Genomic DNA, 26825 nt, shown 5'->3' with positions numbered 1-26825 from the left:
CAACATGTCCCGGAAGGCTTCATCACGGCGTTGCTTTGCGGCATGCGGCTCCACCGCAACGCGCAGAATTCCGCTCCTCTTTCCATGACAAAAACTCCTGTAACAGTGGAATGTGCCGTTCATTTCTAAACTGGACGCTGTCTAGATCCGGTATGTTGTCTGACTAGCACAGGAATTGTGAAAAGATGTGGACATCAGCACTTTTTCAGCACATTAAGACAGACGTGCAGAGGAGTTCAGCGCATCGCGGTGGAGCCGCATGGCACAAAGCAACGCCGTGATGAAGCCTTCCGGGACATGTTGGGGCATGTCCAGCTCATGCACAATCACAATCGGATTATCACACGAATGAAAAGCAACCGGAATCCATCTGAAATCCACCTGAAAGCTGTCCTGTGAGACCAACACGGAGGTGGTTTTGTGCCGCGTAATGTACGGTTCCGTGGCATGTACCTCCGCTTTTCTTTCCATGAAAAAAAACTCCTGTAACAGTGGAATGTGCCGAAAAAGTGCTGATGTCCATGACTTCTGCCTTTTTGTGAAAGTCAGACGAGGTCCCGGATCAACAAAGCCTTCACGTTGGAAATGATCTGGTTGTTTCAGCGGGGTCTGAGCATGTCGATCGGTGCTCTCAGCAGTTGTGGGGCATCCTTAAAGCGGCAGTAACACTCCTTAATCTGTATAATCCCCATAAAATCATCCCTGAGAGCCATATTAATTTTCCGAACGGTGTCCACCTGGAGGTCTCTCACAGTTTCTGGAACAAAATTGATGCAGCAAAGCTCCAAATCGTTCAGACATTTATTCGCAATAAAAAAACGATGAGAGGGGTGGACCAGTGCTCACACAAAGCCTGCTCACAGGCAAATGACGCAACCGACAGGCATGAAAAAACTCACGCATGCGCACGAAGGTTAAAGCTTGTCTGATGCAATCACACGTGATTCAAATCCATATGGTTTTTGAAAAAAATAAAAAGGTCGGATACTTTTCTAACAGACCTCGTATATGCCTGATGATTTTATACAGGAGGGTAGGCGTGGATATGCTTTGCTTCTGCCCACACCTTTAGGCACCATGTATTTGATTTATTTTCTTATATCTCTTTTTGTTTTTGACTCTTCTGTTATGAGTTTGGTCATATGAGTGAATTTCTGTTATGCTTGGGTGTCTAATAAATTATTATTATATTATATTATTATTATATTATTTTTTTGCACCATGTACAAAAATGGCCATTTTTGTTTTTAGTTTTGAACTGAGAAAGCCCATTCTCATAAATGTCACCAGTGACAGTTATTTAAACCAGAAGTTATATTTAATTTAATTTTTGTTGCACATAAAGCCAGCAGCTGCTATTGGTTTTTGTTGTTGTTCCTTATGAGGAGCTGTTTGTTTACTTTTCTGCACTAAAAACAGTGTTTGTGGTTACTGTGATGCTGTCGACCCAGAAGTTGATTATCTTCTCTTTTTTGCACATTAAGCCTGAAGTAGTTATTGTTTTGTTGTTAAGCCAGAAGCTGGTTTTGTTTACTTTTTATTTGCACTAAAAACAGTTATTCCTGTTGTGACTGTGATGTTATTATACCAGAGGCTGCTAATGTTGGTTGAAACCTGAACTTAAAGTGTGACTTTTGATGTTCTGTTAAATAAAAAGGGAAAAAGAAATGTAGTAGCATTTGTCTCAGTTGTACATCCGAGAGTAATAGTACAGGTCACGAGACTGTCCAGCCCACAGGTCATAGTATTCTGGCAAATTTGGCCCCCGGAAAAATCTAGTTGAATAGCCCTGATCTATACCAATGTCAGTTAGTTTGTCTAAGAGAACAGAATTATTAACTGTATCAAATGCTTTGACCAAATCTATAAAAATTGCTGCACAGTACATTTTGTTATCTAAGGCAGAGGTTATCATTCAAAACTTTGAGAGTTGCCGTAATGCAGCCATGACTTGGTCTAAAGCCAGATTGAGCGGCACTGAGAATATTATTTTGGAGAAAAAAATCTCTGCTTTGTTTATTTACAATTGTCTCTATGATTTTTGATATGCAAGGCAAAACTGAGATGGGCCAATAAAAGTTTGCGTCAGATTGATCTCCACCTTTAAAAACAGGGTGTTGTAGCCCATGGCCTCGATTTGCCATAATTAAATAAATACATTAATGCTGTCTCAACAAAAACCTGAGGTTTGGAACTGAAGACAGATTGTGTTTTCATTACCAGTGAAGAAATTCCTGCGTCCATCTGGAGTTAAGCCTGAGACCCCCCCCATGGGCTTCAGAGCAAAACAGAACTGTAATTCAAAGTTCTTCAAAGGGGGGCCCTTGCCTTTTTATCAATGAATTTTCGGTCACTATGAATTACATGACATTATAATTGCTTCACGTCAGAATCTGAGCTTCTCCAGGCCAGGAGAGCCCAAATTTTATGACCTCACGCCAAGGCTAGAACCCTCAAGACTGCAAGATGATATCCCTTCCACGATAAGAGTGGCCATAAAACTTTGCGTCTTGATAACAACTATTATCTTCAGGTCTAAGCGAAGAAAGACATTCTTTTGAAATAAAAGAATTGCATCAGTATTTCTTTTATTCATATCTAAAAAACGTCTAATGTTGGTTGTATTGATTAATCAAACAAAATGCTTTGCATACAATCATTCCATTTTATTGACACGTGTTCCTTGTAACTGATGTGTGTTTAAATGTGATCTTTCTGCATTATCAGTATGTTGATGGTGAAGTATTGTTTATTCAAAGGATGTGTTTAAGTGACGATTAATAATGTGTATCCATTCGAGTGTCTTAGAACAGTATTATACCAAAATAGCTAATGTGTTTAAATAGTTGAATCATTTGGGTCTGCCCTGTGAACGCATGAAGTATTCTGAGTTTACACACTCTAAATGGGCGGAGTTTGGTGAGGTCAGTCCCCATTAAAAAGGTTAGAACAGAATGCTGCTCTGTCTTTCTTTCTTCTCATCGCTCCTCTCTGTTGTCTCTCTTGACTCTTCTGTCAGCTAATTTTCCAACGCTCTTAAAGTTTTATCTTTTTTCTAAATTCATGAAGACTTTTAATCTGGCTCCAACAAATTTTTAAAAGCTAACAGAAACCATTTTCAACAAACGCCTTCCACCTCTGGAGTCCAGCAAGCTGACAACCTGACTGCAAGCAGCCATCCTGTCGGTAAAGCCAGCCGACACAAGCCTTTGGGATTACCCGGGGAGGCCACTGAGTTAACCCCTGACCCAAGTAAGCATGCTGCAGAACCTACATCAATGACGGACGGATGGATCGTCTGAACCACCTTTTCAATGGACCAGCTAAGTGAGCCAGTTAAAGGTTCCAGAAAAAGATTTTGTTGTCAATGGATACAACGTGGCTCCTCCTTATTATTCTCCTCCTTTTTAACCATATTCATATGTTTGTTTAATAATTTTCTTAAAAACAATTGGCTTAAAATTTCATCACTAAATTCTAATCAGATTTATTTAATTAAAGTCTTTAAGCTTCATCTCTTTCTTTCATGAGTGAGTAAGAATTGTGTCCATAAATGAACTTATTTAATCACTGTCCACAAAAATGCCAGCAAACTGTTCATTTCTTGTATAATTGTAAATAAATTATAAATATTTCTGTTGTGGTTAATTTTGTGTTCAAAAGGAAACCTTTGGTCAATCGTATCGTAGAATTCAGACTTTCAGACCCGAGACTGATTCATTCAATTGAGACTGATTGATTAATTTGAGACTGATAAATTAATGAATGTTTAAAGTACCTATGCTTCAAATAGGTGGTGCCCCGAGTAAATTAAATATTAAATAACAATTATTAAACCCTAAAATTGTTAATTATTTTGTTGACCCATTAAATGGTCTAGGCCAATCTAATTCAATGTGGGAGTTTAACAATACCTAATTACATTTTATTTCAGTGCTCCCGTGTGAGCCGATCTAGAATTAACCAATTTTGTTACATCTTTATGGTGCCTCCGTGTGAGACATGGATATTCGCTACATCTTTATGGTGCCTCCATGTGAGGTCTTGCAAATATTTGTTACAGTGTACAACTGCTGTTTTCCAAGCTAATGGTATTTCAGCTGTTTCAAAAGACAAATTTATTATATCGGTTATTGGTGAGTCTATAATATGTACTGCAGACCTGATGATGAAAGGGTCCATCTCATCAGATCCGGCTGGCTTTTTAGGGTCAAGGCTTAGCAATTCTTCTAATACTGTTTGTTCTGAGACTGGTAGACTAAAGGTGCGTATGCTGGAGATAAATGTTGATTCCAACTGTGTAGTTGAGGATTGAAAGTATTTGCAGATTCATAAATGAAGCAGGATTTGATGAAATGTTCATTGAAAATATTAATCATTCGTTCTTTGATATTATGACATCATCTACTTTGATTGATAACGGCAACTGAGCTGAGGGCTTGTTTTCAAGCTCTCTCACCGTTTTCCAAAAGTTTTTTGAATTGGATCAACAGAGAGAATTTATTTTTAAAATAAGATTTTGCATTTCTGACGGCTTGTTTGGTTTTATTTCTTATTTGTCTGAAAGTTTGCCAATCTGCACGTAATTTTGACTTGGTAGCCTTCAACCATGCAGCATTCTTTTGTTGCACTAGTAAGCTAGTGAGCTCATTTTGAAACAAGGACTGTTGCGATTTTTAATTCTCATTTTCTTGATAGGTGCATGTTTGTTAATCACTGAATTGAACAATTCATAAAACATGGTCCAAGCTTCATTTACTGTGGGTATTAAGCTTACTCTAGACCAATCCACATTTGACAGATCATGAAGAAAGACTTGACTATTGACGTTTTGCTGGTATATGCATGTTTCTACAGCTATTGTGCCATCTTCAACATGTACAGGTGATGCAGGGAACCGTTAATCGTGTGAAAACAAGAAGTCATCAGAGTGATGTGCACATCAGAGACACAATGATGAACATTCAACACACCCAAGTGTTTGCAGTTATAAGGATGGATATAAAAGCACGCACAAAGTGATGCATAAAATAGCACTAACAGTGGCTGTGTTAGCGTTGTTAGGGGACCTTGCAAATAGTGCAATCTGACGTGAGCGTGTATCCAGGGAACACAAGGATTTACCTCCAAATGATTAGAATTGGCTCGTAAACCAATTTTGCTGACCAAGCACAGAACTGCGTTCAGCCCAGAGCACACTACGGCGAGGAGCCAGGGGTTGTCTGTGCCCACACAGGTGCTGACCATGCTGGGCATCCTTGCATCATAGGCATCCCAGCGTGAGCTGCCTGATCGGTCCAGTGTGTGCCAGTCAACCTCGCGCTGAGCCATGTCAGCTGTGTGGAAGGCAATCACCCAAATCTCATCCAGGTACATTCCAACATTACAGCGCATTTTGCAGTGAGAGCCGGTTTCCCGAATGTAATTGGAGCTATTGACTGCACACATGTTGCTATAAAGGTGCCATCACATGATGAATTTGTTTCTGTTAATAGGAAACATTTTCATTCTATTAATGTTCAAATCATATGTGATGTGCAAATGTGCATCAGGCAGCTGGCACAGCGAGCCATGGGGAGCTGCTTGTATTAAAATAGTTTGTGTAATTGTTCAGAACGAAACCAGCGCGGACACATTTGGGCATGTGCGCATTCAAATATGTTTTTATTATTAATGTCTTTTTTTTATTTTTGCTTGATGGTGAGCTGCAGAGCTTCTTAACAGGCTTCCTGTGTTCAGTATTTGTCAATAAACGTGTGGGTAAATTGTGAATGGTCAGCGGAGGCGTACCTCACCTTTTTAAAGTCAGTGTGTGCGTGCTGTTCTGCGTGTTAGTCTCACACATTCAGCTCCGTAGCTCTCACAAACATTTTTTGTCATGGGACTCCCTGCTCCAAGTGCCTATTTACATGAAATTGCATCTTTAAATAGGGCATGGCCAGGGAGGAGTTTGGTTCCACAATCAATTCCACATTCAGTGGGATGTACAAACGGAGCATGCATGAATTCATGCCTATGCACACTTTCATACATCTGAATATATTTGTGCTTAAGGCAGATTCAGGGTTTTGGCATACACCAACTTTTAGTAGAAAGTCCATGCAAGTCTGTACATGAGGCCCCTGCTCCTTTTACAGATAGATAGACAGCCAGATGCTTTAATGATCCAAAAGGAAATTTAAACACCCCGTAGCTCAAGACACATACTTATACAGTATATTCAACACACACAAGGACAAGGAAAAAGCATCAACACCAATAGAATGGACATTCATGGTGAGGGTATATTCCACGTTCATGTAAAGTGTGGGTTTTCAATTCACAGCATCCATTCAAGATGTCATGTTCTTTAAACGCAGTCCAAAAAAGACACTCCTGCACAGTCCAACCGGTGTACGCATTTGTGTGTCAGACTGCAGCTCACCTGTGTTACAGAGTCATTAAATGCAGCAGTTCTGCGTGTGCATCCAGTGCAAGATTGAAAAAATGATGGATGAAAAAGAACAATTGTGGAGTGGTTTCTCTGTGACCAAAAAAAAAAAAAAAAAAGACACCACAATGAGGTGGGTGCTTTAATTCGGACCCGGCGCCATGAGGAGGCGTTTGGAGGTGACGCCCCCTCACGTCATCAACCTCGCCCCCTCGGATGTGAGAGTTAGCAAAATTAAAAAGAAAGAAAATGTTGTGTGGGCCGCTGAAGAGGAGGTACTGCTGGCCCACCACCACCAGAGGGCGCCCTGCCTGGAGTGCGGGCTCCAGGCACCAGAGGGCGCTGCCGCCGACGAGGGCTGCCAGGGTGACAGCTGTCACCCATTACTGGACACAGCTGACTGCACTCAGGACGGAGGTATATCAGCAGGACAGCGTCTCCACCTCAGTGCCGAGATATCGCCTTGAGATTAAGGTAACCTTCTCTGCAAGCTCATATTGAAGACTCTGATAAACCTTGGTAAACCTTTTCAGGACAGCTGACTACAGAAAGCTACTTGCTTGGATAAGTACTCACCTTTCCTGCTTCATTGTAACAAGAGGTGGAGGCGGCTTCTCCCCTCTCCGTCTACTGGGTGCTGTCGCATCCATACCTGTGTGTTTGTGCTCTTTCCCGCCAGCAGTACCGGATCCGACGAGCGGAGGCAGTGGCCACCTGGGAATTCGGGACTTGGCGGTTCCAGTACTTCTGGGGTTCGGTGGCAGAGGAAATCTGGGTGGTTCCGGTTCGACTAGGACGGACGCCTCCTACCTTCGAGCCTGCCCACACGACACCAGCAGATTTCGGCTTCAAACTCCAAATTATTAATTGTTGTATTGGTTGTGCTCTTTTCACAACAGTAAAACTTGTTATTCACCTTTCTCCATTGTCCGTTCATTGCGCCCCCTGTTGTGGGTCCGTGTACCTACACTTTCACAACAGGATATCTCGGCCAGCGTCATGGATCCCGAGGGGCGTCAACCGGCTGTTGAACGGCCAATGGAAGAACAGGGCGCAGCGGCGGCTTCGGGAGGGGTAGTCGGTGAGTTGCAGCGGATCCTCACCGCTTTCACCACTCGGATCGATTTCATGACCGAGCAGCACGTTCTCCTAAACCGCAGGGTGGAGGCTCTCGCCGCACAAGTGGAAGCGCGCCCTCCGGGCGCCGCTGCGGCTCTCCCTCCCGAGGACCCTGCGTGTGAGAGTGACGTTCCACTGGTCGTTCAACGGTCCCTTCCTCCGTCCCCAGAAGCTTACATAAGCCCTCCAGAACCGTACGGAGGCTGTGTGGAGACGTGCGCGGATTTTTTGATGCAATGTTCGCTCGTCTTCGCACAGCGTCCCGTGATGTACGCGACTGACGCTAGCAAAGTAGCTTATGTCATAAACCTGCTTCGCGGGGAGGCACGCGCTTGGGCTACAGCGCTCTGGGAGCAGAACTCACGGCTCCTTCATTCATACGATGGGTTTGTACGGGAGCTCAGAACGGTGTTCGATCATCCCAACAGAGGCGAGTCCGCTTCAACCGCACTACTGTCCATACGACAGGGGCGTCGGAGCGCAGCTGCCTATGCAGTCGCCTTCCGCATCGCGGCGGCGAGATCCGGCTGGAATAGCACTGCCCTCCGCGCTGCCTTTGTAAACGGACTGTCTCTGGTCCTAAAAGAGCACCTGGTGGCTAAGGACGAACCGCGGGATTTAGATGGGCTCATCGATCTAGTTATACGACTCGACAACCGGGTAGAAGAACGCCGTCGGGAACGAGGCGAAGGGCGTGGCCAGGCACGCGTCGTCCCTCTCCCTTCCGGGTCCGATCGAGCTCCGCCCTCCCCACGCTCCTCTGTTCCTGCGCTCCGTGGGGTCACAGCTCCCCCTACTGACGAAGCTAGGGACACGAGTAGGGCAACATTTAGGGCACCAGATGCACAAAGGAGATGGACCCACGGAGCGTGTCTTGTTTGTGGTTCAATAGAGCACCATGTGAGAGACTGCCCCGAGCGGTCAAACGCCAAACGCCCGCCCTTAGAGACTGGGCCAGGGGTGGGCCAAAACATTCACGTGGGACATACCCACATTGCTACACGACTCCCAGTCACGATCCTGTTTGAGGATTCAACCCTGAAGGCCCCAGCACTGGTGGACACGGGCTCTGAGGGGAATCTGCTAGACAGTAGATGGGCCAGGGAGATAGGGCTCCCTCTGGTGGCTCTTACCTCGCCTGTGCAGGTTCGAGCACTAGATGGCTCCCTACTCCCACCAATCACACACAAGACACCTCCAGTAACTCTGGTGGTGTCAGGCAACCACCGGGAGGTGATCGAGTTCTTCGTGACTCAGGCCACCTCCCGTGTGGTTTTAGGATTTCCATGGATGCTTAAGCACAATCCCCGGATTGATTGGCCGTCCGGGGTGGTGGTTCAGTGGAGCGAAACCTGCCATCGGGAGTGTCTCGGTTCCTCGGTTCCGCCCGGCTCCCAAGCTAAGGAGGAGGTCCGAGTCCCGCCCAATCTGAAGGCGGTGCCAGCGGAGTACCATGACCTTGCGGACGTGTTCAGCAAGGATCTGGCTCTCACGCTTCCTCCCCACCGCCCGTACGATTGTGCCATTGATTTGGTTCCAGGCAGTGAGTTCCCGTCCAGTAGGCTGTACAACCTCTCACGGCCGGAACGCGAATCAATGGAGACCTACATCCGGGACTCATTAGCCGCCGGGTTGATCCGGAATTCCACCTCACCGATGGGCGCTGGTTTCTTTTTTGTGGGTAAAAAAGATGGCGGACTTCGTCCATGCATTGATTACAGGGGGTTGAATGAGATCACGGTTCGCAACCGATACCCGTTGCCCTTGTTGGATTCAGTGTTCACCCCCTTGCATGGAGCCAGAATCTTCACCAAGCTGGATCTTAGGAACGCGTACCATTTGGTTCGGATTCGGAAGGGAGACGAATGGAAGACGGCATTTAACACCCCCTTAGGTCATTTTGAGTACCTGGTCATGCCGTTCGGTCTCACTAATGCTCCCGCGACCTTCCAAGCGTTGGTAAACGATGTCTTGCGGGACTTCCTGCACCGGTTCGTCTTCGTATATCTAGACGATATACTCATCTTTTCTCCGGATCCTGAGACCCATGTCAAGCATGTACGTCAGGTCCTACAGCGGTTGTTGGAGAACCGTCTGTTTGTGAAGGGCGAGAAGTGTGAGTTCCACCGCACTTCTTTGTCCTTCCTGGGGTTTATCATCTCCTCTAACTCCGTCGCCCCGGACCCGGCCAAGGTTGCGGCGGTGAGAGACTGGCCCCAACCCACAAGCCGTAGGAAGCTGCAACAGTTCCTCGGCTTTGCTAATTTCTACAGGAGGTTCATCAAGGGCTACAGTCAGGTAGTTAGCCCCCTGACAGCCCTGACCTCTCCAAAAGTTCCCTTCACCTGGTCGGACCGGTGCGAGGCCGCGTTCAAGGAGTTGAAACTGCGCTTCTCGTCTGCACCAGTTCTGGTGCAGCCCGATCCTAGCCGCCAGTTAGTGGTTGAAGTGGATGCCTCGGACTCAGGGATAGGAGCGGTGCTCTCCCAGAGCGGGAAGACCGATAAGGTCATTCACCCGTGTGCCTATTTTTCCCGCAGGTTGACCCCCGCTGAACGGAACTATGACGTCGGCAATCGGGAACTCCTTGCTGTGAAAGAGGCCCTCGAAGAGTGGAGACATCTGTTGGAGGGAACAGCCGTGCCATTCACGGTTTTCACTGACCATCGGAACCTGGAGTACATCAGGACCGCTAAGCGTCTGAACCCCAGGCAAGCCCGCTGGTCACTGTTCTTTGGCCGTTTTGACTTCCGGATTACCTACCGCCCCGGGACCAAGAACCAGAGATCGGATGCATTGTCCCGGGTGCACGAAGATGAGGTCAAAACGGAACCGTCGGATCCCCCGGATCCCATCATCCCGGAGTCCGCTATCGTGGCCGCCCTCACCTGGGACGTGGAGAAGACCGTCCGGGAGGCCCTGACCCGTGTCCCGGACCCCGGAAACGGACCAAAGAACAAACTATACGTCCCACCAGAGGCCAGGGCCGCAGTCCTAGACTTCTGTCACGGTTCTAAGCTCTCCTGTCACCCGGGGGTGCGAAGGACCGTGACAGTCGTCCGGCAACGCTTCTGGTGGGCATCCCTGGAGGCCGATGTCCGGGATTACGTCCAGGCCTGTACCACCTGCGCCAGGAGCAAGGCCAACCACCAGAAGACCTCAGGGCAGCTACAGCCACTGCCCGTGCCTCATCGCCCCTGGTCCCACATCGGCCTGGACTTCGTCACGGGTCTCCCGCCGTCCCAGGGAAACACCGTCGTCTTCACGATAGTGGACCGTTTCTCCAAGGCGGCCCACTTCGTGGCCCTCCCGAAGCTTCCAACGGCCCAGGAGACAGCGGACCTCCTGGTCCACCACGTCGTCCGTCTGCATGGTATACCATCAGACATCGTCTCCGATCGCGGTCCCCAGTTCACCTCACACGTCTGGAGGAGCTTCTGCCGGGAACTGGGGGCCACGGTCAGCCTCTCGTCTGGGTATCATCCCCAGACCAACGGGCAAGCAGAGCGGGCGAACCAGGACTTGGAGCAGACACTACGCTGTGTGACAGCCGCGCACCCGACGGCCTGGAGTACCCACCTGGCCTGGATCGAGTACGCTCACAACAGCCAAGTGTCATCAGCCACCGGCCTCTCCCCGTTTGAGGTGTGCTTGGGGTATCAGCCCCCCTTGTTTCCGGTGGTCGAGGGAGAGGTCGGTGTGCCCTCGGTCCAAGCCCACCTACGGAGGTGCCGTCGGGTGTGGCGTGCCGCCCGCTCTGCCTTGTTGAAGGCCCGGACGAGAGCGAAGACACATGCAGACCGGCGGCGGGCCCCGGCTCCCACGTATCGTCCTGGGCAGGAGGTATGGTTGTCCACCAAGGACATTCCCCTTCAAGTGGACTCCCCCAAGCTCCAAGACCGATACATCGGCCCCTTCAAGGTCCTCAAAATCATCAATCCCGCCGCAGTGAGGCTTCAGTTGCCGGCCTCGCTGCGGATTCACCCGGTATTCCACGTCTCCCGGATAAAGCCCCATCACACCTCACCCCTCTGCACCCCGGGTCCGGCACCACCTCCTGCCCGGATCATCGACGGGGAACCGGCTTGGACCGTGCGTCGGCTCCTCGATGTCCGTCGAATGGGTCGGGGTCTTCAGTACCTGGTGGACTGGGAGGGGTACGGCCCCGAAGAACGCTCCTGGGTGAAGAGGAGCTTCATCCTGGACCCGGCCCTCCTGGCCGACTTCTACCGTCGCCATCCGGACAAGCCCGGTCGTGCGCCAGGAGGCGCCCGTTGAGGGGGGGGGTCCTGTTGTGTGGGCCGCTGAAGAGGAGGTACTGCTGGCCCACCACCACCAGAGGGCGCCCTGCCTGGAGTGCGGGCTCCAGGCACCAGAGGGCGCTGCCGCCGACGAGGGCTGCCAGGGTGACAGCTGTCACCCATTACTGGACACAGCTGACTGCACTCAGGACGGAGGTATATCAGCAGGACAGCGTCTCCACCTCAGTGCCGAGATATCGCCTTGAGATTAAGGTAACCTTCTCTGCAAGCTCATATTGAAGACTCTGATAAACCTTGGTAAACCTTTTCAGGACAGCTGACTACAGAAAGCTACTTGCTTGGATAAGTACTCACCTTTCCTGCTTCATTGTAACAAGAGGTGGAGGCGGCTTCTCCCCTCTCCGTCTACTGGGTGCTGTCGCATCCATACCTGTGTGTTTGTGCTCTTTCCCGCCAGCAGTACCGGATCCGACGAGCGGAGGCAGTGGCCACCTGGGAATTCGGGACTTGGCGGTTCCAGTACTTCTGGGGTTCGGTGGCAGAGGAAATCTGGGTGGTTCCGGTTCGACTAGGACGGACGCCTCCTACCTTCGAGCCTGCCCACACGACACCAGCAGATTTCGGCTTCAAACTCCAAATTATTAATTGTTGTATTGGTTGTGCTCTTTTCACAACAGTAAAACTTGTTATTCACCTTTCTCCATTGTCCGTTCATTGCGCCCCCTGTTGTGGGTCCGTGTACCTACACTTTCACAACAGAAAAAGAAATACTGGAAAATATAGCGCCTCGCAGTTTCACGGATTTTTTTAGTCCAATTTTGCATGCTTTTTTTTTTACAGCACATTGTGCTCTGCGTCCTCATCAAGCAGGCCGGTGTTCTGTCGAGATGACAGGACACCTGTTGCGGCACCACAAAAGGAGAGTATGCGCATTGTGTTCTGCGTGTCTATTTATAACAATCTTCTCGCCCAGAAGAAAAAAGAGCACCAACAACTACCCATAACTGTGTTCTTCACTCGGAAAAAGACACCTGTACCGAGGTGTGACTCAGTGGAAAAAGACGCGGCGCTAGGACGAAGAGGCGCGATCAGAGGAACTGTGAAATACTGGTCAGTCACTATTAATAATTTCTTACATGTCCAACCTTGTAGGTTGATCGTTAAAATTAAATTCGTTAGTTCTAAAAGCCATCATAATTATTTATAGGAAAACGTTCTATTTTTATTTCTAAAAACAAATGTTTGGGCCTGAAAACAGGTTGGTCTTATTTTTCTTCTAAGGTTTGAACTTTGAGAGTGTTTACACATGAGAGAAAAGTGAGAAAATGTTAATGCCTGTTTGAGAAAAGTGTATAAAGTGTGTAGTGAGGGGTTTTACAGCCTTAAAACATCTATAATAATTGTAAAAAATAACGCTGTCTACTTCGCGGATTTCGCCTGTTGCAGGCTATTTTTAGAACGTAACGCCCACGATAAACGAGGGACCACTGTATATCAACATGAAAGGTTTATCTTTGACCCGTTGTGACTGTCATGCCCAACTGCGCTGTGTTTGCGCTTGTGATGGAGGGCTGTATGTGGGGTTAATCTACTGTCTCATGTCGTTTCTCAGATCAGTTGTTGGTTTGGTTTTGTGGTATGCAGGAGATCACTTGACCCAGGGTCTATACGTTCAAATAATAATTAAAAAAATACTGTCATCACTCTTTACTCTTACTCAGTCAGTCTCTTACAATGGTGTAGCCTAAATACACGAGCTTTCTAGGAGCGCACCCAATTCATTATGCACGCTCAGAGACAGGTACCCTCCGGTGCAAACTTTTTTTGGGGGGGGTGCCCCCGCCCCCTGTGATAAACTCATCGCCCCCTTAATATTTTTTTGTGGCGCCGGGCCTGCTTTAATTATATACACCCGCACCTGTGTGGATCACCCCCCCCCCAAAAAAAAACACCACACAAAACACATGGGTTCCTGGACAGTCGCCTCTGCGCTTCTTCTCACTGGCTTTATTTCTTCCGTGGCTTACAGTCATTTTGATACCGGTGAGCCAACTTTTCACTTTGTGCTCATCTGTTATTGTCTGCAAAATTGCTCTTTTGCATGCTCACGTTTTGCGTAAATGCTCGTCTTGAGTGCCAGTCATTGCATCAGCGCGCACACAGTGCACCTCATCTGATCCATTATAACAAGATGTTAAATCTATCATAAACATAATTTTACACCTGCTTATAAAGAAGGAATGAACATTCAACTGTTTTACCAAGCCATTACAATATGAACATCACAAATAACTAAGCTGTTCCAAATACGTTCTCCACCTCATGCAGCATGTGAGAGAGAGTGGGAAAAGAGAGAAAGAAAAGTGGGAGCTGAAACAGTTCTCTGTGATTCTTGAAGCGATTAGAGGTGTTTTCAGTGTCCAAAATCTGACAGAAAGTAATTAATCCGCTACAAAATAATTATTTTATATACAGTGTCCAGTGCACAAAGCAGGAGGAATTGCCATGACGAAGTGCACAAGAGTGCGGCGCCAAAATAGCCTGTCTAAAATAATCTGTCCTGTCTTCATAGCCACCAGGTACTCGGATAATGGGCTTCTAACAGCCTCGTCCTCACCACTAACATGCCTCTGACATCCTCGTAGTACCTCGTAGACAAACTTTTGCTAAAGTTTTTGCTAAATTTTGAACTTCTTGAAATTAGTGCCATGCTCAGAGATGAGCCTTGTTAGCCAAATATTCTGCCTCTAAGGGTCACTATTCTCCCACAATTGTTGAATAACTGGACTCATACCCCCCCCCCCCCCCAAAAAAAAACATGCTACATGGCTCATTATTCATTGTTTATATTCGGTGGCACCAGGGTTTGATACTCTGATGCAGAGTTTAGTGGAAAATACAGTAAAGCTCAAACATGACATGTAATTATTGACTGCCTTATGTAAAAGCAGGAGAGTACATTTCTGTAATATTCCCTGGTAGTTGGTGGTCTAGCAAGTGCTTTTAAAAAGAGCCTGCCATGTCAACGGTTCTTTAACTGTTTGCTGGAGAATGTAAAATGGATCAAATGTGTGTGTTGCTGCTGCTACCTGCTGTGATGTAAGTTTACCTGGGTGAATAGAGGAGGTCAACTCAAAACGGAACTGCAGCTGGCCGCAGACATGATCTGTTGGCAGTTTGCGACCCAGTGAGTAACTCACGACCCGATCCCTGCAGAGAAAGTCATTACAGAGGGAGTGTGATGGGAAATGGAGAAAAAGGACTGATAATTACCACAGCACGCATTAAATATGTTGGTCAGGGAAAGATTTGAAGGAAGTATATTCCTTGTGTACACATCAGGATTTTTATTTATTTATTTATATATTTATTTTACCAAAAATCATATTGTCATGTGACACTGAGCACCCTCTCTCAGCAAATGGCACAAGCACTGTGACAAGCATAAAGTATATGGCATATGAATTTTGAGCTGTTTCCCAGGACATCAGTGGTTGTTGTTTGTTTTGTAAGGGTTTGTAAGAGTAGAATGGGAGGCAGAGCCTTCAGCTTTCAGGCTCCTCTCCTGTGGAACCAGCTCCCAATTCGGATCAGGGAGACAGACACCCTCTCTACTTTTAAGATTAGGCTTAAAACTTTCCTTTTTGCTAAAGCTTATAGTTAGGGCTGGATCGGGTGACCCTGAACCATCCCTTAGTTATGCTGCTATAGACGTAGACTGCTGGGGGGTTCCCATGATGCACTGAGTGTTTCTTTCTCTTTTTGCTCTGTATGCACCACTCTGCATTTAATCATTAGTGATCGATCTCTGCTCCCCTCCACAGCATGTCTTTTTCCTGGTTCTCTCCCTCAGCCCCAACCAGTCCCAGCAGAAGACTGCCCCTCCCTGAGCCTGGTTCTGCTGGAGGTTTCTTCCTGTTAAAAGGGAGTTTTTCCTTCCCACTGTCACCAAGTGCTTGCTCACAGGGGGTCGTTTTGACCATTGGGGGTTTACGTAATTATTGTATGGCCTTGCCTTACAATATAAAGCGCCTTGGGGCAACTGTTTGTTGTGATTTGGCGCTATATAAATAAAATTGATTGATTGACTGATTGATTTTTTAATTCAGAGAACTGCAGTAGCACTTTGTTTGGGTGGACATAACTTTGCATCCATCAGCATCATATGCCTGTCCCTGCAGCTGCCTTGTTTGGCTGCTACTCAAAACAGGATGTCATTATTGTTTTTTCCTTTGAACTGTGAAGAAACTGACATGAAGATCACTGCAGCTTCTTGACATACTGTAGATATCACAGATAACACTATAATCAGTTAACATTGTCAATAGGTAAGTGTCTGATCCATCATAGTGGAAAAGCTAAATATCATGGTGTGATTTTTGATCCAACCATGTCCTGTCAGAGGAAATTACAGAGAATGCATATTTTTTTTCACTTGCAAAACAGTTCAAATAGACAGTCCAGGTTTTCCTTGCAACAAATGACCTCAGCAGGTGGGTTTACTGATAAGCTTCTCCCCTGAACATAAACACCTGATCATCAACAAAATCACCTGCTGAGGTGATCGGTAGGAAAGAAAACTTGCAGTGTCTTGGCCTTTCATGGCACACTATTGCCCATGCCTGTATGCCTGTGTCTTTGGTCTTACTGTTGTGAGCGTTATCTCAGTGAAGAAGGTCTGTCCTTAATAGCTTCATTCACTGATAAATGGTAAATGGACGGCATTTATATAGCGCTTTCCATCTGCATCAGACGCTCAAAACGCTTTACAATAATGCCTCACATTCACCCCGATGTCAGGGTGCTGCCATACAAGGCACTCACTACACACCGAGTGCAATTAGGGGACCTTGCCCAAGGGCCGTGAGTGATTTTCTGGTCAGGCTGGGATTTCAACCAAGGATCCTCTGGACTCAAGCCCAACGCTTAAGTGGTTAAGCAATCTGATCAATGTGGTTAAGCAAACTGATCAATGACTGTCCCAGAAGTGGCACTTTATTGGTCATTGGAGATTTCAATGCAACCACGGGTACCAACAGGGCTGCTGTGGTAAAACTGACATAAGGCTCAAAAGAAACGGGAAGGCAATCAAAACATAACCAGCAACACGAACTGCAATAATCAAAAACTAAATCCAAGTACACACATAAATAAGACACTTGGAACTCAAAAAAGGAGACCGATTACAAAACAGGATAAACCAAACACATAATGACACTATAGGAGCAAAAGGACATGAGGGGGCGTGAACTTGAGACCGGGGGAACGTCACAACCACACAGAGAGCAGACAGATCACATGGACACGGGGGAGTGACAACAACGGAGTACAAACCTGCACACACCCATAAGGCATAGAGACGAACCACGGAGCCAGATCACCAACAGACATAACTGACAGGATAAACCCACAACACTTGTTCCTGTTTTTAATCATTTACGAGGTCTGTCCATAAAGTATCGTACCTTTTTATTTTTTTTTAAACTATATGGATTTGATTCATATGTTTTCACATCAGACAAGCTTGAACCCTTGTGCGCATGCGTGAGTTTTTCCACACCTGTCGGTGACGTCATTCGCCTGTGAGCACGCCTTGTGGAAGGAGTGGTCCCGCCCCGTCGTCGGATTTTCATTGTCTGGAAATGGCGGAATGATTTGGGGGTTTTTTCCATCAGAATTTTTTCAGAAGCTGTTAGAGACTGGCACCTGGAAACTATTCGAAAAATTTATCTGGCTTTTGGTGAAAATTTTACGGGCTTCACAGAGAATAAGGTCTGTTAGTACAGCTCTAAGGACCCCTTTAAGGACGCTCAGCGCGCCACGCTCCGAGCTGTGACGACACGGCACAAGCCACCGGACCATTTCTGAGTTGATGGCTCTGTGGATACGAGACCGTCGTGTGCTCTTTCTCTGGTTATCACAAGAGCTGGACATCAGCCATTTTCCGGCAGATTTCACTTTTAACAAGAGATTTTGTCATGGAAAGCCGCGCAGAGGCTTCGCGCGTCACGACTGATTCGCTTTGGAAGCGAGACAAAGGAACACATCCGTTTCGGCGTGTCAGAGGACAAGTTTGGACATGTCTATCTCTCCACAATTTCACTGATACTTACTGGACTGGTAAGCACTGAAAGCCGAGATAATACTGCATATTATATCCCTGTCTGTAACTATTTGTTGTTTGTTATATTGTATGTCTGACTGAAACAGAATGAGAATGAGAGTTGAGAATAAGACCTGTATAAATAATGGATAGTTTAAAATGAAATTAGACTGTTTCAAAAGGATTTGCAGACAGTCTGGCTTGAAGGTTTGCAGAAAGGGATCCAACTGGTGATCTGAATGGATAGTAAGAGTTTTTATGCAACCATACCTTGATACTTGCTGAGAATTGTATTGCAGTCACTCAAGCCCATAGGAGGAGCTGTTTCGCATCTGAGGGCACTCTAAATATCATGCAGAAAAGTCGTACTACACAACTTGATCAATTTCTAGGCCATACAGGAAGCTGAGAAAGTGGGCTGTGATGCCTGAGACTGGAGATGAAAGCATCTGACAAAGGAATCTGATCAAGTCACACACCTTCTGTGGTCTAATGCATCTGTGGTCTTGTGACCCTCGGCCTGCTTACAGAAGAATTAGAGCACTCTGTTCCTCCAAACCTAAATCTAAACCTAAACCTCATCCCATTGCATTTATGGCAGAAGACAGTTTAGTCTTGGCAGATGCCTCTGCTGTACTGTGCCACTGGACAAGCTACACAGTAAATTTTGTAGAGCAAAATATACTCTGCCAGATTAACATTTGGTCCCAGTCCAAATAGAGTTAAATATACTCTATCACAGTGCAAAATCAGTTCTATCACAGGGTAAAATCCACTTTATCACGCTGTGAATGACTCTTATTGGAGTTGAACAATGTGATTTGACAAGATGGAAGAGCTGATTTCACTCTCTAATAGAGTGTATTTAACTCTATTTGGAGTGGGACCAAATGTTATACTGGCAGAGTATATTTTACTCTGCAAAATTTAATGTGTACCCTGAGCAGTTGTACTGTATATAGCTGATCCTTCTACTGGGATGTTAGACATCTCCAGTGCCAAGGTTCATGTGGCTGATTCTTCAGGCAACTGTGAACCACCAAATATTGGTGAGCTCACAAACGTTCTGAAAAAAAAAAAAAAACTGAGGGCAGGGGAGAGATGTTGTTCTCCTGGCACTGCAAAGAATCTTCATTTTAATTTGTGAAAAGGGCATCATACGTACAAACCAGAAGAAAGGAATTGTTGTCCCAATCTGAAAAGGAAAGGGTGAATGCACGGATTATAAGAACTACAGGGGTATTACACTGCTCTCAGTGCCAGTGCAAGGACTATTCTTAATAGGATACAATTACAGCTACTTGTCAATCAGCAAGGAGAAGAGCCTGGCTTCAGACCAAAGAAGTCAACCATTGGGATGGGCATCATAAATATTTCATTATTCTTAGCAGTGGTTAAGTATATTGTGGTTAAGTGGTTAAGAGAAGTTTGCATATTCATCTTACCCAATTGCATGTTTTTCCAACAGCCTCTGGACAGGGACAGAGAGCTTGCCCAGGAAGCGCTTGATAATTGGACGACTCTTGGCAAACTTGTCCTTCACCTCGATTTCCAGGACATCAGTAGGCAGAGAAACAAAGGTAAATCTCTGGACACATAAACAAACAGCATATCTTCAAACTCAGTCATTGGATTAGGATTATATACTCTATGATACTTATGTACACACTGTAGTAGAGCATAATATCAGTTTTGTAGCACTGATATTATTGTTTTTGTGGAAATCTGAAAAAGGCAAATTTGGACACGACACAATACACATCTGGGACCCAAAGATATTCTCTGAAGGCCTCGTCTCAAAGCAAAGGTGTAAATTTTACTTTGAAAAATGTACAATGTTAAAATTTATTTTTCAACTCTACCATATGCACATGACATTCAGAACACTGAAATTGTGTTTTTTCAGCACCACGATGGAACAAAATGCAAAAAGGTGCAACATATACAGTAAAAGGTGCATTTAAAAAAAAACCACAACAAGAAGTATCCAAGATTTTTTTTTTTTGGAGCGATTTCACAATGTGATTTCACTGATAGAGCAGCCAGTACAGCTCAGCCAATGTAACCAATACAATGCATCTCAGCACAGTTGGGCGGTCAGTCTGTGTGCATATGTGTGTGTGTGTGTGTGTGTCTGTTCATAGACTGAATGTTAAATGACCTCTCTTCTGCAGGAAAAATAATGTACGTAGATCTATAATCCCATTAAAGGCATGGTGCACTCTTCAGCAGAAGATATTTTTTTTTTTTCAGATGCTACCAGATACATTTTAACTTTGTATTAATATTAATGTGTTGTTATATCCAGACATTAGCACATAGATTGGACACACTACCAGTCTGAGCATGTCCAGTTGCTCTTGTGTTATGGGGTGCATTCAGTGTCACTTGTAATCAGAAGCAACCTGGTATATAATCATCTACTGTATAACATTGTCTATAACTAATGTTATGGACGATCTATGACCTTGTTTTTGGAATTCGTAAGGCAAAAACTGGCAATGGGAGACTGGGTTTAGTCCTGGTATGTGTCAAGCTTTCGCTTAATGTTATTGTTATGGTATTAAACCCCAGGAACTGAGTTGGACCTCAAAATGCAGTGTAGCTGAGACACAAAAGGTAAGTGATAAACAAAAACTTTTATTCTTCTCAAAATGAGGTAACAGAGGCTCCAAAATCTCAGCACCATTTCACCTGGCAGTACGGCACCACAGTCAACAGCTCGCACAGCAGGAGGAAAAGCTTGATACGCTAACCTCTGGCTTTAGCGAACTCGTCACCCGCCAAGAGACTTTCATGGCATCTGTCAGCAATCAGATGAGTCAGCTACTGTCCCGGCTCAATCGTCAGGCTATGTCGGACGCAGCCACCGGCAATCCAAGCATATCACCGGGGCTGCCAGCTGTATCGCTGGCATCTGCAACAGCACCAGTCATCTGCAACCAGTTATCCCATCCAGAATGCTTTTCAGGTGATTCTGAGATGTTAGACCCTTCATCACCCTGTGCAAGTTGCACTTTGAACTCATGGCTTCCATGTTCCCAACAGACAGATCAAAGATAGCTTACATCATTACTCATCTGTCTGGCCGAGCAGCTGCCTGGGCTACTGCCGAGTGGGGACGTCAATCACCCGCTTGCGCTTCTCTCCCGGCATTCACAAAAGCTCTCAAACAAGTAAAACTGTCTCCTGCTGAGCAGAATTATGGCATCGGCAACTGCAAACTATTGGTGGTAAAAGTGGCCTTAGAGGAGTGGTGGCACTGGCACATTCATGAATCCAATGAAAGGCTCATTAAAAGTCTGCTGACGAGTCTTTCATTGGATTCAGGTGTGTTGGAGCAGGGAGACAACTAAGAATGTCAGGAATGTGGCTCTCGAGGACCGAACTTGGCCACCCCTGGTCTATACCAACCATAAGAATCTTGAGTACTTGCGTTCGGCCAAGCCCCTTAATTCCCGCCAGTGCTAGGTGGGTAATTTTTTTCAATCGTTTCAATTTTTTATTGTCCTATCGACCAGGCTCAAAGAATGGGAAACCTGATACTTTATACCTGATATCCCCGGAAGGGGGATCCGGGTGACACGCCCACTGATCAGGGCACCATACTACCTACATCCTGCTTCGTGTCCGCGCTTACATGGGACATTAAGTCGAAGGTTAAGTCAGCTTTAGGCGAGGAACCTATTCCCTCTGGTTGTCCACCAGACCGCCTTTATGTCCGCAAGATACTCAGGGGGGGATGTTATAAGATGGTGTCACGACAGCTGCTTTTTCTGCCATCCGGGAATCAAAAAGACTATATCGGTGATACAACAGCGATTTTGGTGGTCGGGGCTAACCACGGACGTTGCGGAATACGTAAATGCCTGTCATGTATGTGCTACACAAAAGTCAACTAACCGTCCACCTGCGGGCGCCTTGTTATCACTTCCTGTTCCTAATAGACCATGGTCGCATATCACCATAGATTTTGTTACTGGCCTCCCATCTTATAAGGGTAACACCGTGATTCTAACTGTTGTCGATGGTTTGTCCAAAATGGTTCATTTTGTCCCTTTGCCACACTTCCCGTCTGCTAAGGAGACGGCGAAGGTCAGGCTATCTCATATCTTTAAGTTACATGGGTTGCCACAGGATGTTGTATCTGACTGTGGTCCGCAGTTTGTGTCCCATTTTTGGAGGGAGTTCTGCCATCTCCTCGGGGTCACGTCGAGTCTAACCTCGGGCTACCATACACAGGCCAATGGACAGACAGAACGTTTCAAGTAGGAATTAGAAAAAGGTCTCTGTATCCTCGCTTCCCAACATCCAGCATCATGGTCCTCGCAAATCCCCTGGATAGAATTCACCCACAATAATTTGCCTTCGGCGTCCTCCGGTTACTCCCCTTTCCATGTTTTTGGTCACCAGCCTTCAATTTTTCCCGCGGTTAGCAATAACTCATCTGTACCCTCTGCCCTCAGTCTCATCCTCCGTTGCCCACGAACCTGGGAGCGGGCTAAACGTGCGCTGTGATGCTCATCCGCTGTTTATAAGACTGCCACGGATCGTAGGAGGTCAGCCACGCCGCCATACGCCCTTGGGCAGACGGTCTGGCTATCCATGCGTAACTTATCCCTTCGGGGGACTCCTAGGAAACTGACTCCCCGGTTCGTTGGTCTCTTTCCGGTTTCTAAGATTATCAATCCAGTTTCCGTCCGGCTCCGCCTTCCCCGATCCGTGTGAGTCCACCCCACGTTTCACATTAGTCAGGTCAAGCCAGTCCGGTCTAGTCCTTTGTGCCCTCCTGCCGTTCCCCCGCCTCCGCCCGGTACGTGGATTGTGGTCCTGTTTTTGCTGTGCGTTGGCTCTTGGCTTCCCACCGTTGTGGGCGCGGCATCCAGTATCTGGTTCATTGGGAGGGTTATAGCCCAGAGGAGCGGTCGTGGGTCCCCTCCCGGTTTGTTTTGGACCCTGGGCTCATCCGGGACTTTCATGTTGCTCACCCTGCCTTTCCTGGGCCGTCGGGGGTCGGCTGTGGCGGTGGGGGTAGTACTGTCAGGGCCTGACGGTTTATCTGGTCTGTTGCGGGGTTTTTTGGTTTGTTTTTATTCTCATCTTGCTTTTGTATTATTTTTTCTGTGCTTGTGGGATTTTGGTGTTGGGGTCTGTCTGTAGATTTCTCTCTCTCTCTCCGGCCATGCCCCACTTCTGGGTCTCACCATGCACACCTGTCTGTAATCTGTTGATTGCCACCTGGGGCTTTATATGCTCACAGGTTGTGTTGATTGTTTGCCAGCTTGTTGCACCTTGTGCCATCATTCCAGCTCTTGTTCTTGTGTTTTCTAGATCGGCCTGCTTCAGTGTGTTCTCGACCTCCTGCCTGTTTTTTCCAACCACGCCTCGCCTGATGATCTTTGTACTGCTGCTGTGTTTTTTGGACTGGCTATCAATGTACCGACCATTGCTTGCCTATTCTTTTTGCACACAGAGCTGTGACATTGAGCCTTGCATTTGTCTCCAACCTAACTCACCTGTCAACTATAATAGTTCTTAAATATCTGATTAAATTCCTGTGGTGACTGTGTGTAGTTTCCAGCTTGATCCCGGATAGATGTTATCCTTGATTTTTCCTTATTGCGTTGTAGTTGATTTCCCAGAAATTTACCTGATTTATTATTATGTTCGAAATTGTTATATCTAAGTCATTGAATGAGGAACTCTGTTTTTTTTAGATATAATATTGTCACGCTGGAATTTTGCCTTATTTAATTCAGACAGAGTTTGATCACTTGCGTCTGCTGCATATTTGTTTGTTAAATGTTTAATTTTTTCTTTAAGGTGATTTTTTAATTTCTGCTCCATCTAATTTCTGCTCCCTCAACAAATTTTCTATGGGGTTGAGGTCTGGAGACTGGCTTAGCCACTCCAGGACCTTGGAATACTTTTTACGGAGCCACTTTTTCGTTGCCCGAGCAGTGTGTTTGGGATCATTGTCATACTGGAAGACCCAGCCACATTGCATCTTCAATGCTCTATAATAATAATAATAATAATAATACATTTTATTTGTATTGCACCTTACATTTCAAAGAAATCTCAAAGTGCTACAGCAAGGATTTAAAAACAGAATTAAAACAGATTTCAAAAACCATTTCAAACGATAAGATATCTAAAAGGCCTTTTGAAATAACAATGTCTTTAGGCTTTTTTTAAAGGCCTCCACACTTTGTGGGGCCCTCAGGGTCTCTGGGAGGGAGTTCCAGAGCCGAGGGGCCACTGCCTGGAAGGCCCTGTCTCCCATGGTGGAGAGTCTGGTCCTGGGTTGGTGAAGGCAGTGTGAGGAGGTGGTGGAGCGGAGAGATCTTGAGGTGGTGTATGGGGTGAGGAGTTCACTGAGGTAGGCAGGGGCGGTTCCGTGCATGCACTGATAAGTCAGGAGGCAGAGTTTGTACTCTATTCTGTATTTGATGGGCAGCCAGTGGAGGGATCTGAGGACAGGGGTGATGTGGTCAAACTTGCGCCTCCTCGTCAGGACCTGGGCAGCACAGTTCTGGATGTGCTGCAGCTTTTGCAGGTTTTTACCAGGGGTCCTGACGAGGAGGGCATTGCAATAGTCAAACCTGGAGGAGACAAAAGCATGGACCAACCTCTCAGCATCTGGTTGGGAAAGGGAGGGGCGAAGCTTGGCTATGTTTTTGAGGTGATGGAAGGAGACTTTGCATAGGTGGCGGATGTGGGTGTCAAAGGTGAGATGTGGGTCAAATCTGACTCCAAGGTTGGTGACAGAGGTGGACAGGGGAATGTTGTGGCAGAGAATGGGAATACTGGTGAGGGAGGAGGACTGGGTTTGATGTGGGGTACCGATGAGGATGGCTTGAGTTTTGTCAGTGTTTAGTTTAAGAAAGTTATCAGTCATCCATGCTTCCATCTCCTCCAGGCAAGCCTGAAAGGCAGACGGCAGAGCTGAGGGGAGTGTGGAGTCCATTTTGATGTATAACTGTGTGTCGTCTGCATAGCAATGAAATGAAATCTTGTGTTTATGGATGATTTGACCAAGGGGGAGCATGTAGATGGTAAAAAGGGTTGGACCAAGGACGGACCCTTGTGGCACTCCACAGCTGACAGTATGGGTTTTGGATTTGGATTGTCCGAGTGTAACACATTCTGTCCTGTTCGTGAGATATGAGCGAAACCAGTTGAGAGTTGTGCCAGTGAGTCCTATTTCAGTGTTGAGGCGGTGGAGTAGGATGGTATGGTCAATGGTGCTAAAGGCAGCTGATAGATCCAGTAGGAGGAGGAGAGATGGTGAGCCCTGGTCCGCAGTCATGAGAAGGTCGTTCATGATGCAGACCAGGGCTGTTTCTGTGCTATGTGCTGAGCAGAAACCAGACTGAAATATTTCATATAGGTTATGGGTGGATCATGGAGTTGGACTGATACGACTTTTTCCAGGACTTTGGAAAGGAAAGGCAGGTTTGAGACAGGGCGGTAATGAGCCAGGATTTTCGGGTCGAGTGAGGGTTTTTGAGATGAGGGCGAATAATGGCTGATTTGAGAGCTGGAGGAACCTGACCGGATTTGAGTGACTGGTTAATAATTTCTTTGATTAGAGGACTAATAGCTGTAATGTTTGACTTTAGTACTGGTGTAGGGAGAGGATCCAATGAACAAGTAGATGTTTTCATGCATTTTATGATCCTCTCTACCTCTGTCAGATTGGTGTCCATGAAATCTGAAAAAGTGTGGAGTGGGTTGGAGGTACTGAGTTTGAAGTGAGATGGTGTTGTAGCAGGGAGATGAGACCGAATTGTGGCTACCTTTGTTGTGAAAAAGTCCAAAAACCTGTTACACTGATCTGTGCTGGTATCGGTGTCGGAGTGTGTGGGAGGTTTGAGGAGAGAGTTGATTGATGAAAATAACTGTTTTGTACCCATACAGTTTGAAATTTTGTGAGAGAAGTATTGGGACCTGGCTGTGGCGAGTGCTCTAGAGTATTGTTTCTGGTGTTCACGGTAAGCCTGTTTGTGTACGTGTAAGCCACTGGAGACGTATCTGCGCTCCAGGGCGCGACCAGCAGTTTTCATTTTTCGGAGCTCTGTTGTGTACCAAGCAGCTGACCTGGAAAAAGTTACTGTTCTTGTTTTGATTGGTGCATGTAACTCGAGGATGTTGTGAAGACTAGAGTTGTAGTGCTGTATGGATTCATTAACTGATGTGAACTGTGTGACTTGTGAAATTTTCTGTATGTCCTGGTTGAAGAGAATGGTGTCAATTGCTTTTAAGTTTCTGAACCGGATTTGACGTTTTGTTTGGAGGTATGTTTCTGCTAATGGCAGTTCCAGGGAGACGGCCTTATGGTCAGACACGCCCAGGTCGTACAGCTTTATGTTTTTAATGGGAGCATTGTCTGTTATGACCAAATCAAGAGTGTGGCCTTTTGTGTGTGTGGGAACTGTTATATACTGAGTGAGGTGAAGGCAGTCCAGGAGATCTAGGAGCTCTGCAGCTGGGCGGTTTGTGGGGGAGTCGACATGAACGTTGAAATCTCCCAGTATAAGTGTACTATTGGAGGTTGCACAGAGTGATGTTAGTAGGTCTTGAAGTTCAGCAGTGAATCCAGGGTGTGGTTTTGGGGGGCGGTAGATGAGGAGAATTTTTGTTGTTTCTTTTTGTGATCTACATTTGAATAACAAGCACTCAAATGTGATGAGCTCTGGCAGTGGGAGAGGTGTTATAATAAGATCTTTATGGTAAATGACAGCAAGACCCCCACCCCGGCCTGTGGACCTGGCCCTTTCCAGGTATGTGTATCCTGGGGGACATGCTTCATTTAGTGCCAGATATGAGTCTGATTTGTGCCAGGTTTCTGTAAGGCACATCATATGTGTTGTGTGTTGGGGGGGGGGGGGGGGGGGGGGTTGGCTGG

General features: G+C 46.4%; 1 protein-coding gene across 1 annotated transcript in view; it reads right to left on the bottom strand.

Moving 5' to 3' along the window:
* LOC117512783 (E3 ubiquitin-protein ligase HECW1) overlaps positions 1–26825 on the bottom strand; it is a 521859-nt gene that overhangs the window by 279673 nt on the left and 215361 nt on the right. Inside the window, exons 7-8 of the mRNA XM_034173001.1 lie at positions 19360–19502; positions 14919–15021 (exon numbers count right to left, since the gene is read on the bottom strand). Of these exons, the coding sequence (XP_034028892.1) occupies positions 14919–15021; positions 19360–19502 (246 nt within the window). The remainder of the gene's footprint in view (positions 1–14918; positions 15022–19359; positions 19503–26825) is intronic.

The sequence above is a fragment of the Thalassophryne amazonica genome, chromosome 1, assembly GCF_902500255.1.
Source record: "Thalassophryne amazonica chromosome 1, fThaAma1.1, whole genome shotgun sequence".
Classification (NCBI taxonomy): domain Eukaryota; kingdom Metazoa; phylum Chordata; class Actinopteri; order Batrachoidiformes; family Batrachoididae; genus Thalassophryne; species Thalassophryne amazonica.
This window is presented reverse-complemented; position numbering and strand designations above follow the sequence as displayed.